Below are 13,674 nucleotides of genomic sequence, written 5' to 3' on the forward strand. Positions count from 1 at the left end.
CAAGAAAAATAAGTGTGTTGTTTTTCTCCTGTACCTTGTCAGTCTTTTCTTCCTGAATAATCCATGTCTTAAGTACTATGAGGAGTGTCTTTCCCCACCTCAGTGAGCTGTGACCAGAACAGCCAGAGATGAGCAAAAAGGGAATGAGCGAAACAAAGTCCTCACAAACTACAGACATCCTCAAACCTGTGGAAAACCGTGGAGAAGACTCCGTAGATCCAGCAGTGTTTTATTTTGAAACGCAAATGACTGCAATCTTCCAGACAACCTGCAAACACACATAAAGAGTCAGCTGGTACCTGTCACTAGAATACAGGCGTGCTCAGGTGCATTGTGTCCCACAGGCAGCTTGTGGCTGTGCACAGACATTACCTCAATCCTGTCTTCCATAAAACTTCATGGTAAGGGGTTAGTGGTTGTCAAGAGGATATAGTCCTGCCCTGTAATGTACCTCCATTTGAGAAAGCTCTGTCTCTGACCATCTTCAAGTGCATTTCATAGTGACCTGGAGTCTGTGGCCACAAAATGTGAATCATTGATTCGTGGATTTGCTGCTCAGCTGTCCAAAATCAAGCCCTCTCTGACAGGGACACCTTGGAGAGGAGTGCCAAATGGAGGAATGTGCCTAGCTCCCTCACAAAACCCCTTAGAAAGGAGCACCAACATGGGACAGGTCCAAACAAGTACCCAACTCCAAAGGTGCCCTGAAGATTATGGTGGTGGCTTTGTGCTTTGGCAAAAACACTGCTTGTGGGGAGTGAGAATTTTTCAAAAGAGTAAAACTACAGGAGGGAGTCTTAGACCTGGTTCTTCACCTCTGTTTGGAGTATGGTCTGCCAGAACACCATAGAGGAGTCTCCTTGGCCTTCTACATTGTGGAATTTGATTTATTTAAACTGTTTGGTGCTTTGGGGTGGTGTTTTTTGGTTTGCTTCCCCTTTTTTCAGAGGGTTTGTATGGATTGCTGGTTTGGTGTTCTTTCCTGCATATGGGAGGGAAGGGCGTCTTCTTTTTGATTTTTGGTTTTGGGACTGTTATTGTACATTTTGTTTTGTTTTGCTTTTCTTGTTTGTTTTATTTGTTTTTTTGTTTTTTGCTTTTTGTTTTGCTAGTGCTTGGGGGGGGAGTGGATTCAGTTTCTTCCACTTTATTTTTTGGTTTCTGGTTGGATTTTTTTATTTGTTTTAGGGGTTTTGTTTGGTTTTATTTTCTCTTTCTTTTTTTTTTTTTCTTTGGGGCTTGGCTTCTGATTGTTTTCTGCATTGTTATTTGTTGTTGTTTGTTTGTCTATTTGTTTATTTTTTGTGTTTTTAGGGGGTTTGGGGTTGATTTTTTTTTTTCCCTTTGCTTTGGGGCTTGGATTTTGGGTGGTTTTTTTGCTGTTTTTCGTTGGTCTATAGGTTGGGGGGGGGATTTTTTTGTTTGTTTGTTCGTTTTGCCTTGTTTTGCTTTGCTTTCCCTTTTTCTTTTTCTGCTTTCTGCCCTGGCGCTTTCGCCTCGTTCCTTTATTTCCTTTTTTTTTTTTTTTTTTTTTTTTCTTTTTTTTTTTTCCCCTCTCTCCCCCCCCCCACCCCCCACCCCCCCCCCCCGTCTCCTCCTCCCCCCAACTCCATCTCTCACTTTCTTTCTCCCCTTTTCCTGGTGTTTTTGGCACTTTCCCCTCCCCGCCCCGCTCTCCCCGCGGCCCCGCCGGAGCCGCCCCGGGTGGCCCCGGCCCCGGGCGGGGCGGTGGCGGCCGCGGCCGCAGCAAATCAGCGGGGCCCGGGCCGAGCATAAGAAGGGCGGGCGGGGGCCGGCGCCGTCCCTCCCGGCGGCGGCAGGATGCACCATGAGGAGCTGGCGTCCCTGCAGCGGCCCCGCTATGGCTGTGAGTGGGGTCCTGGGGGGCGTTTCGGGACGTTTTCTCAGCAAATTCCCCCCCCCCCCCCCCCTTTTGTTGTTGCACTCCCTTGCTGCTTTCTTGGTTTAATGGTAAAAGAGCGAGTTGGAGGCGAAATAAAACCCGCCCAGCAGACTCTGCGGCAGCGCGCAGCGCTCCGGCTCCTTTGAGGTTAGCCCGCAGCCGGCTCCGGCTGGGTTTTGAACAGGTTTTCACGGGGCTGCGTTTTGTTCTGTAACTTTGTGAATGGATTATAGCTGTAATTCCGCACTGCAGCTCGGGAGTTTTAGATTAGAGGTCCAGCTTCGGGTTTTAGACTTGTAATTTGGTATTACAGGTATGGGTTTGGGTTGTAACTTCGTAACTTGAGTTATGACTGTAGTTTCAGGTTGTAACTCGGTAACCTTTGGATTACCACTTCGGAATTTCGGACTGTAAAATTAAACCTTTGCTTTCTAGTTTTATAACTTTGTCTTAGACCTTTGCAACTCTTAAGAACTTGGGATGAGGGGAGGGACCTTGCAGGTACTGGGTATCTCTTTTCAGAGGGGGTGTGTTTACTCCCGAAAGTATCTTTAAGAAAAACCCCTGAAGCCCTTACCTCCTCCAGCAGCTGGTCTGTCCCTCCCGTGCTGTGCCGTGCTGGGATCCTGCACCTGCCTCTGATTTTTCTGGCTCCTGTGGGGCAGAGCAGCGCAAGCCCATGGCTGTGCCATTCCTACAAGAAACGCCTCTGATACTTCAGGCATTGCAAAATGGGAACGCACAAACGATTTGCAAAGTTCAAAACAACCCTGGCATCCTGCGGTCTAATGAGCAACTTCCCAGTTCTTATCGTAGTAGCTTTGTTTAAAACCGGCTTTGAAACCTCCTTTTAGAAAGAAACACAAAACTCCTTAACAGTGTTAGGGCCCACTTTGATTCCACCTAGGGCAAGTAGAAAAAGTGGTGCTTGGCAGTAAGACCTTCAGCTTGCAGAATGCCATGCTCTTCTGAGCATTTCTACTTACTGATGACAGATTCACCCTGCTGATGCTCCCTGTTGGGGCAGTTTGTGGAACCTACGTGTAGGTTTCGTTTTTGATTTTACCCAGTAGGTAGATGAGATCCTTGTGAAGGTGTGTGTTCAGTGGTTACTACAGGCGTAGTCCGAGTGCCATGCTATTGTGTTAGCAAAGGTGAATATTTTGCTTGTGAAGCCAGTCCTCCCAGCTGCTTGTGCCATTGCACGTGTATGGGCAGTGTTCAGGTGTGCAGCATTGCGCTCCAGCCCACTTGCCTGAGATGCAGAAATGTTTGTTGTATGCCCAGCAGGACTCCAGCAGCAGGGATTTTCCTGCATACATCTAGCCTGGCCTGGCTGGTCCTAAGATATGTGGGTCTGGATGGGTAGAAGTCAGTATGCCATGACTTCTGGTATAGCCGAAGATTAGGCTTTGACTTAAAGAAAAAGGCTCATCCTTTGAGTCTTGTTCCTGCCTGGGTGCTGAAGATGACTTATCATATTGCCAGTATTTTAAGGATTGTAGGTCTCAATTGTTATGGGAAAGAATGACCATGTTAAGGATGCTAAATAGAGCTTTGAAGATATACTCTATCCTCTTAGTGCTTATGTTTTGCTATGGTAGTTGAGAGCATTTTGTTCTAGTTACCATGGGGATGTTCCTGTTCTGAGTTGTAGCTGCTCTTGGTGTCAGGTCTCCCTGCCCCAGGTACACGAGTGGATGAGAGTACACTTGTCTTTTCTAATGGTGCCTCCCCTCTGACCAATAGGGTCTGCTTGCTCGGGATCCAGTATTGATTCTGTCCTTCCCTGAGTGAGAGGCTGTGGCTGCTGTGCCACACTGCATCCACTTCTTTTTGGAGTGCAATTTTTGCTGCAGGAACCTTTGAAATTACTTTCCTTTCAAGTTTCTAGGTGAAGGCTCCTTAAATATGCCAGACTGATGGCAAGATTTAAAACAAAAAAAAAAATACACCAAAAAAACTCCATGGAGAACTCCATACTTTAAAGAACAAGCCATAGCCTTGTCTGCAGTGACAAGTAGAGGTGCATGTTTGGGTTTTTTAGCCTGTGTCTAGAGAAATATATGTGCTTTATCTGCACTACATTTGTCTGGAATTTTGAGAAGCAAAGTAGACCCAGCACCTTAAAGAAATGAAAAAAAGAAACTACTCTCTAACTAGGAAACTTACACTAGCATTATCTGGGCTTTTATGAAAGCCCATCAAAGTTTGTAGGTTCTCTACATAACTAAAACTTTTGGATTACTGACAAACAGCTCCTTTTGTTGAGAGTACCACATCTATGCTGCATTTCCTAAGGAGTTTAATAAAATGTCCAAGTTAAGCTATCAAATTTCTAAGACCCCTTGCATTAGTGGCATAGAACTTTTTTAAACATTTAACTCGACTTGGACTTTTGACTTTTGGCTTCAAGCTCCTAGCAGAGTTTGTGTATTGCTCTGAAGAATGCTGGCGTTTTACTATCATAATTTTCAGCCAGGTGCTATATAAACTGCCGCATGATTGAGTAGCATTTAATTTTGATAACTAGAGGAGAAGGCACATGCAAATTTTGGCTGCATTTTATAGACTGAGGGATACCATCAGGGAAAAGAACTCTCCTGAGCATAAGAACTTGTAGCACAGTGAGTAACTGGGAAGACATATCCTTAACTTAAAAGTAGTTGTACATTTACCAGCTTTGCTGATACAGTAACACAAAGAACATCTAGAAAAAAATCTTAGAGCCCATAATGTCCATATTTCAAGTCAGGAAATAGATGAATGAAACCAAGCAAGACAGTCCCTTTCTGTGCTGTTGCAGGATGAGCATGGTTCATGGGAAAATCAGAGCAAAATCCTAGAGCCTTCTCTCAGTCTCTTAGGGTGAAAGTTTTGTGGCTTCCCAGACCACTTGCTGAAATGTGCCTCCAACTCTGCTTGCTGTCTTTAGTTTAAAAGAGATGCAGAAGAGATTTCTGTTGGTGCTCCACTGAGCCCTTCAGACAGATATTAATCTCCAGTACCAATTCAAGTGAGAACATAAAATTACAAGGAACCAAGCTTATACAGCTGAAACTGTGTTAACAGGCACGCTGCAACTGAATTTACGTAGTGGTTTCCAGTCTGGCTACAGCTGCTGCCTGCTTCATTTCTCAATCCCAGCACAACCAGAAGCAGAGTTTCACAAAACAAGAGAATTTGGACTTACACTACAGCTACAACTTTTTTATAACAAAAATGTTTTGTGCTGTGGAAGATTATGAAGACCAAAAAAAGGGATAAATCTCAGATGGGCCTCACAGGTTAAGCACGAAGTTTTGAACATGGGAAAATAGCAAACCAGGCAATGGTGTGTCTTTGAGAATGTTCATTTCCTGACACTCTCAGCTCCTTTATAGCTAGATTTCCCTGAAATCTGTGAGCAGAAACAAATGTTTAATATTTTGTGAACTATCTGAATGGCTTCACTGCACTTCCAGGAATGTAGTGAAGCTACAGAGAGTAAGGCTGTGAGTATCTGGACTTCAAAAGGATTTTAGGCATTAACATGCTTGGAGTAGCTGAATTAATATATGCCCTGAGTCCTTGTCTACTGAGCTAGGTGCTCCAACATCAGCAGATGCTTCTGTTGGAGACGCAGCTAAGTCCGCACCTCTGCTCCTGAGGCAGGAAAGCTAGTTTCACTGGGCATAGATGATGGGTTAATACAGGGGAAAACAGACTTTGGTATCCAGTAATAAGGGCGTTGCTTGTACTTCTGGTGCTGACTCCCAGAATTGCTACTGTTTGGCGCTAGGAATTTGGAGATGAGACATACTAGCAGTGTGAAGCTTCGTGGGGGAGTGCTGCTCTGCCTGTGGAGACAGGCAGGGCAAACCTGAAGTGAAACACAGCCTACGCCTCCCTATGAAACTACACCTAACTCCTCTGCTCAGCAGGATGTGAAAGTTTGCAAACCAGTGGCTTTTCAAAAAGCTTTTAACATGAAAAACTGTAAATTTGTCTGCTTGTCTAGTAAGTGCAGGGAAACAAATGGCTGGTTTTGAGTCTAGAAAGGGGGAAATGTCTTCTGGTTAAAGTTCCATAGGATTTTCCTAAGTGAAAACGGATGGGATTTTAGGATTTTTTAAAAGTTTTTTTTAAACATTAAAAAAAAAAAAAAAGTTTTTCTGTGTCCTATGCATATATATTCTTTCGGGTGTATGCTTTCTTGTAGTAACTTTGACTTATGAGAACACTTTTCTCCTTTTTTATTGATGGGTGTTATTTGGCAACCAGACACACTGTTTATCTCTTCCACTCTTTTTGTAGGTTGCTAATAATTAAACTGCTGAATGAGAACTCAAAAAGTTTAACTTCTTTATTTAACCAAGTGCACATAATTCACTTGGTAGGAGTGGTTCTCTGTGTGCCTTTTGTACAAAGCAGGTTCATCTCCCCTAAAGTCTACTGGTAAAGAAAGGACAGAGCTAAGTTACAGCATGCTCAAAGCTACTTGAATGCTGTTGAAAGAGGAAATATTAATATTGCGCTGGAAACAGGATTTATAGCGTATGTGAGTGTGCTACATCAAGTCCAATTCTTGAGGCAGGGAATATGAAGCATTCAGATTTTTAGGTCGCCTCTTCTGGTAAGTGGGGTGTCAGTTGCATGATTTTCTAACTCAGCGTTTGCTTGATACAGTTGCTGATTCAAGCTGACTACATTTTACTAGGAATAACCCTACAGGTAAGGCAGAAAAAAAAAAAAAAAAAAAAAAAAGCCTGTTAGTGACAGGCAGGACTGGTGGGTCATATTTCAGTGTGATGATAAGCAAGTGTGCCCTCCTGTGCTTGCTCCTTGCAGGAAATGATTAACCTGCTGTGTTTGCTTCACTTGTTCAGGCTGTTTCGTTGTTTTTTTGGAATGGGTATCCTTGAACTACTGCATGTTGTGGAATGAAAGCACAGCTACTGGACAGGGGAGGAGTTGTGCCCACCCTGGCCTGGGGACCATGACTGGGGGGACAGGTGACAGGTGCCCCCATCCTGGCGAGGGATGCCTGCTGTACACGCCTCATTTGCTGATCCTTGATAAGACAGGCTGGTATAAGAGCTGTGTCCCACGCTGCTCATTCATGGGTCAGCACTTCCTGCACCTTGGCACTTGTGCTCGCCTTCAGAAAACGGCAATGTCCCCTTCCGAGTGGTGCCAGCTGGGCTTTGAAGTGGTTTGCTGAACATATACTGCCTTGTTTTCACTGCTGGGAGGAGAAGGGTGCTGCGGAGTATCTGACACAAGGACAGGGCTGTGCTAGAGACCAGCATGTTGTCCTGGCACTACTCCAGTTGAGTTTTACCTGCGGCACATGACAAGAGTGCCATGGCCTGTGGTGGTGAAGGGCTCGTGGGGCAGTATGTTGTCTGGTGGCCAACAGCCTTGCTAAGGTGGTGGGAGAGGGAGGGAATGGAATACTACATCAGATGGTATTGCTATAAACTCTGAACAGTGAAACATTTAGCCTCTAAATACCTTTTGAAATATGTAAGCAAATAAACAGCTATTAAGAACCTGTGCTGGTGGCTGATTTCAGTTAAATTACTATTTTGTTCAAATGAATATGCACTAGCAAGAAACACTTATCCAGAGGGATTGTGTCAGTTCTTTGTTATCATTTATTGCCCAAGTTGAGGTTGTCCAGCTATAAATTCTTCAGGAATCAGATTCAAGGAGCACTTCAGAGCTCTGACTCACAGCAGCTGGCAAACTGCTGCTAGCCCATAAAGACTTTCTGCCTGCAGGTGTGGTCGTGCCCTGTCTGCCAGCCGGGCTCCAAAGCTGTTAGAAACTACTGTCCTCATCTCAGGTGCCTATTTTGGCCTGCATAGATCAGTCTAAGCAGTCTGTGGCTTCTGCTAAAGTGAGTGTCAAAGGATGTGGTCTCTGCCAGGCCTCTCTAGTGGACTCTTACCTGCTTCTTTGAAAGCACAGTAAAAGTTTTTATGGCATCTAGCAAGGTGTTTAAAACAACTCTTTCCAGGCTTCAAGATGTGTAGAGGAATTTATGTTCATGCATGCTATTAATCCTCTACTGTCTGTTCCTCCTGAAATTAATAATAACCTCCTGCTTGATTTATAGAACTGCTCTATAAACTGATTATATTTGTGGCATTAGAGCCTCCTTTTCTGGGAGGAGAGCACAGGTTAATCCAGAGGGAGCTGGAATGGGAAATGCCCAGACTCTGTACAGAAGTGTGCTTTACTAAGGCAGCTGCTTTTCCACAGGGTTTTAGGGTCGAAGTAAATGTTTCACTTGTGTTTTAAGGGTGTTGTTTCAAAGATGTTTTGAGGAATCATAGATGAGTACTGGGGCTACCTGTGCCTAATAGTCTGGCTGAGGTATTGGAAACAAGGCAAAAAAACCCTTGAACTAATCAAGGATACAAATTTTTTGAGAACATGATCCTGTGTCTAGGGTCAACATCACTGATAAGATGTTGTTTTTAACCGGTGTTATCTGCAATGGGATCCCATCTCCTGCTTTGCTCCAGACTGCTGCAACTGGTGAGGTTTTTCAGCAGTCTGAACTTGTCTTCAGGTGCTCTGTCATGCTGCTGAGGACAACTTCACCTCTTGCCAGCACGGATACCCAATCTGTCAGGAAGCTAATCTCTCCTAGCAGAGCTGATTTGCATTGCTGGATTTGCAGTCACTTCTGGTCTGTGTAGGGGGTGACTGCAGGTCTCACAGCTTTGCTTGCTGGCTGAGGGGGGATTTTCTGGCCAGGTGGGACTTTGGCAGTCAGAATTTAGAGGTGTTAAAATTGCCCTGGAACCACACCCTGAAACTGTGGTTTTGAGTGTGCTTTCAGTCAACTCTGCTGGTGGAAGAAGTGACCTTGACTCCTCCTATGGAATTGCTTTGTATGAGAACAGGTCCCCAGTCTGGGGTGCAGCATGAGCCTGCAGGCAGGTCTGCCAGCATGATGGAGTAGCTGGATGAGCACCAACACCTGGAAGAACGGCAGATCATGTTGAAGTTGTGCTACTGCTGCACATAGAGATCTGGAAAGTGTGCATGTGGTGGGACAGGAAAACGTGCAAGCAGAACTCAAGGGTGGACTGGGGCACACAGGAAGGAGCATCTCTTGCATCGCCCTGGTGTCCCCAGCTGCCTCTGCTGTGGTGCTGCTGACACCCTTGTCTGCCTGAAATGGCTGGGGCTGCTTTCAGCTCTCTGTTGCCCAGGGAGCTTTGAATTGCAGAAATATTTTTGGGGTAATCTTGTCTTTAGTGCTGTAATTTCACAAATCTATGCCAGTAAAAGGCATGGCAGTGTTTGTCAGGCAGTGCTGCAGTGGTAAGAAAATTTGAAGAAACTGAGCTGTAGACTACTCAAGCAAGACAGAAATTATTATTTATTTTTTTTTTACACACACATGCATGCTAGATGCTTTTTCAACCTTTTTTTTGTAGCTGATAAAATTGCTCTTGACTCAAAACTGCGGGGATGAGATGTAACTTGTGGTTTGTGCTGGCTATTTCTGGGATTTTTAGTTTTTTCAAGATCAACTGATTTATCCAAGCTATAATTGACTGGATGGCCTATATTCAGTGGTAAACAATTCAAAAATTCCATATCTTCTCAATACAGTATAGTGGAACAAATATCAGCATGGCTAGATTGTGGTCTAACTGAAAAGGAACGTGAAGGACTCCTGGGTGTAGAGCAGGGATTATATTTGGAGAAATCTGGGGAAAAGCTTTTACCGAGGAAAAATGTCAGCTATTTTGAAAAGAGGCACACAGTAAACATGATTTCACTACATCTAACCTAAGAAGTTGCTTTGAATACTGCTTTTCAGGCCACAGCAGAGTACAGATTTCTTCACTGTGATTAGTGGAGGCTGGGAAAAGAACCAGCCTTGGCTTGGCATTTGAAGCTGCATGTCAGCAGATTATTGAAGGTGGTTAGACAAATTACCTTAAAGGACTGGATGTGACTACCTGCTAGTTTATATCACCTCTGACTGTGGAAGTGATGTTTAACAAATGGGTTAGAATACTCCAGAAAATACACAGCTTTTTTATCACTTGTGAAACCAGCCCCTTGTGCTCCAACTGATATCTACACACAGAAAATGAGAAGTAAGATCACATGGTTTTGCTGAAGATTACACAGATATGAGCTGTCCTAGAACAAAATGAATCAACTTTCTTAGTACTGTGGTTAGTAACAGGCAAACAAGGGCTGGTGTTTCCTATAACACTGAACCATGGCAATAACACTTAGTAGTTTCCTCTTTTTTTGAGGTGGGGGGGTGGGGTGGAGGGGAGGTTTGTTTTGTTTTGTTGTTGTCACACTCAAAAAAAATTAAGTAGCTTCATAAATGTTAGCAGAAGTTTCTGATAAAAGCAGAGGTGGATTTCTGTAATGTTCATCTGTATTCTTTTGCCTGAAACTGTCAGGAAGGAGCTGACTGGTAGGCTGCTTCTGTCTAGGATGCAAATGCTGCTCATGGACAAGCCTGTTTGGACTTCGCAAAAGGACAAAGAAATGAAAAGTTAAGAATTTTGGGTTCCTACAGCAGTAGTAGAAATTGTCTCTGATAGCTTCTCTGGCACATTTCAGATGCAAATTTACTTGTGATTAAGTTTTTTTTTTAATATAATTTCCTAAAGTTATAAAGTATAGACTTTCTTGAAAATTGACCATTTGTATGAAAACTGTTACAAATTAGGTGGAAGGTATTTCACATGTGCTCATGCTTCACAGCCTTTTGTGTGGAGGCCAGGAAGAGGAGGAATACTTGTGATGAGCAAGGCTTGTTGTGACAGTGGGTCTATACAGAAATAGTTACTCTATGGGATGGGAATGGTAAAAACTCATCTGGGCTGATGGGAGTAGCTATATTTTATATGCTCCACTCCCTCTACCAGTAGTAAATGCCTTATTATAAGGAAGCTGTCCATAGAGTGTGAGTTGGAAACCAGGGCAAAACTTGGATGAAGAACTGTTACAAGCTGATAAAAAGTCTTGCTTTTTGTGAAGAAGCTCTTTAAGAAAGGAAACAAACTGCAGCTATACAAAAGATAATGAAATTCTGTGCCCAGCCCTTATGTGTGCAAATTTCTTTTTTGGATAGAGACTTCAAAAATTGCAAACACATAACTTAGTTTGGTGTTAAGTTTATGTATATTGCTTGTACTGTTGTTGCCATAACAGTGATTGAATGCTAGTTATGCTTCCTTTATTTTGGTGCTCTTAATATTGCTGTTTCAAGGAAAATACTTGTTTTGGGGTGTTTACATAATGCTTCTGATATGCTCCTGATATTTTTTTGCACAATTAATATTTAGCATTATCACTGTGATACTGTCATTAGAGGAAATGTGCTCAAGGTAACAAGGAGGCTGTCCTCAGGTCAGTACTTGTCCCATTAACCCAGAAATTGCTTTGGGTTATACAGCAGACATAAGCAAGTAACCTGAAAAATTAAATTATTCATGATGCTGCAGACAAAGTCTCTCCCAGGTTAGAGGAAATTTAGTAGAACAAATACTAATAGTTGAAAACTTACGAGTGCATGGTTCGGATAAAAAATTTATCTTTTGGGTGCAGCTGTCAAAGACTTGTCCTGGAAATGAAAGTACTTGGCTTATTGATAAGCTAGGGGCAACATCTAGCTCGCTCTGTACTGATTTTGCAGTGATATGTGCAGTGGTAGATGTGTCATTGTCACTCAGAACAGCTTCAAGTTTCAGTAAATATGTACTGGATGTACTGACTTAAAAGGTCAAGATTTGTCTGCTCTTTTTAAACCTTGCTCAAAGGTCTGTTATTCAAGGCTCAAACATGTTGTGATTTCTTTCTCTCCTATGGTTCTAACTCCCAATGATGAAGGAAAAATTAATTCATATTACTGGGTATGTATGTAAACGAGAAATAAGGGTCAGAGTTGTCCAGAAGTGCCGTGGGCAAGTGCCCTACAAGCAGTGTCTGCCCGCTGTGCAGTGTGCTCCTGAAGTGACCTACCTGAGAGCCCTGGCAGAGGGTACCCTGGAGCCAGCAGTATCGGCTCCAGTACTTCTGTAAACACTTGCTTATTGCACAGTGAAGGCAGCAAGCAGGCCTCAAGTGATAAGTGAGGTCACTGCCAGCCTGACACTGCCCCTGAACGGAGTACCCACACAGGTACACTGCGCCTGCCTGCCTCTTGCAAGAATTTATCATCTCACCCATGAAGCAGGAATGAAGAAGGTTCATCTCCGTTCACTGGGCCTTTTTGCCTCTGTGTGGACCAAGAGGTTTTGGAGTGAGATTCTAGCTTGTGAGCCTGATGTTGTGCCTCCACCCTTTATTTTGTGTGTGGTTCCTGCTTGTGCAGGGCCATATCATCTACAGAAATAGCTACTGAATGCACAGCAGTTTTGAGACTTGTTCAACAAGCAGGTCAGCTGCCTTCCCAGGGAAGACAGGAATGCTGGAGAGAGGACAGGAGCTGCCATGGCTTTGTTCTTCTCTGCCTTTGGATGCCCTAGGGTCCTGCTCATCACCTAAACTTACCATACCTATATATAAGTATTATGCAACATAAAGCATTTTTTTATGTTCTTGTGATTTTGAAGCCATTTTTGTATTTTGACTGCTCAATCTCATTGTCAGGTCTATAGCTGAAACTAAATTTTCAGTTCTATTATCCCTAAAGCACAAGTTGTTTCTCCACCCCACTAAGATTAAACAAAAAAATAAATCCATTGTGCCTGTAAGTAAAAGAATTTGAGTTACAAACTTTGAAGATATTTGGACTGTAATAATTATTTGGGAATGAAAACCCAGGCAGGCAGAGGCAGATGTGCTCTAGCAGTTAAACCTCATGGTATATGTTCACATGCTTATTTTTGTATCTTGAAGGAAAAATGTACTGCAACATTTCAGGTGTTTTCTGGAGCTCCTTTCAGAAAGTGGGAAAAGTGAGCAGATGGTTTATTCAGACCGTGGTAGAAGGACCCTGCAACAGACTGGCTGTGAAAGAACCAGAAGATGATGAGTTGTCAAAGGAAGAATAAAGACCAGATGTCAAGGCTGAAGGTTTCTACACTGCAGTCTTTCTCATGGTGATTTTCAGTTTACTCCGTGATTAACTAGTGCTCTTGCTCTATGGCTTTTCCTAGACAGATGTTTCAGTCCTCTGGAGTTGAATAGTTCAGACCAAGAGCTCTACACTCTGAGGTAGTTAGTGACCCAGACACTGCTTTCTTCACAGATTCTCTTTTATTCCAGAATTCCTGCCTGTCATCCTTATTTTCTGTTCTTTATGCTACACCTTACCACATTTCTTTTGGTTGGTTACTGTACTGAGCGTTTGGTTAATAGGAAGCTTTCTGGTTTCAGCCCTCCAATGATCTGAATATTGAATCCATTTGATAACTCTTTCCTCCCAAACTTCCTTCAGGAGGTCTGAGTTGCTCATCCTTTCTCCTCTCTTTCACTTCCCCATCCCTGTCCTTGTCTTCCTCTTTTCTTGCACTCAAGTGTAGCCTTCCCTAAGCAGCCCCTGGGTAGTAGAGGTCTGCTACAAATGTATTTATGAATCACTCTTCTGGCCTCAAGTTTTAACACAGATCATTTTCAAAACAGAAATTGAACAAGGTCCTCACTTACCCAGAAAACCTGTGCAGCATTTGCAGGGCATGATCTTAATTACCTACTATGGTGGTAGTTTAAATGGCTATCTGTATTTGAATTTCTACCAAGGAATAGCAATAAAAACAGCAAACCTTTGTGTTATGCTCTTCATTGTGGAC

The 13,674-nt window shown here is 43.3% G+C and overlaps 1 protein-coding gene across 6 annotated transcripts in view; it reads left to right on the forward strand.

Annotated features, from left to right (window-relative positions):
• Nucleotides 1-1,815: 1,815 nt before the first annotated feature.
• Nucleotides 1,816-13,674, forward strand: part of IQGAP2 (IQ motif containing GTPase activating protein 2) — a 124,810-nt gene continuing 112,951 nt past the window's right edge. For all 6 annotated transcript variants that reach the window (XM_014261058.2, XM_014261060.2, XM_014261061.2 and 3 more), the window contains exon 1: nucleotides 1,816-1,867. In XM_014261058.2, coding sequence (XP_014116533.1) covers nucleotides 1,822-1,867 — 46 coding nt within the window. In that variant the 5' untranslated portion in view covers nucleotides 1,816-1,821. The remainder of the gene's footprint in view (nucleotides 1,868-13,674) is intronic.

This window comes from Pseudopodoces humilis, chromosome 4 (assembly GCF_049639895.1).
Source record: "Pseudopodoces humilis isolate 2021_Gansu_Grassland_sample_001 chromosome 4, ASM4963989v1, whole genome shotgun sequence".
In the NCBI taxonomy this organism is placed as follows: domain Eukaryota; kingdom Metazoa; phylum Chordata; class Aves; order Passeriformes; family Paridae; genus Pseudopodoces; species Pseudopodoces humilis.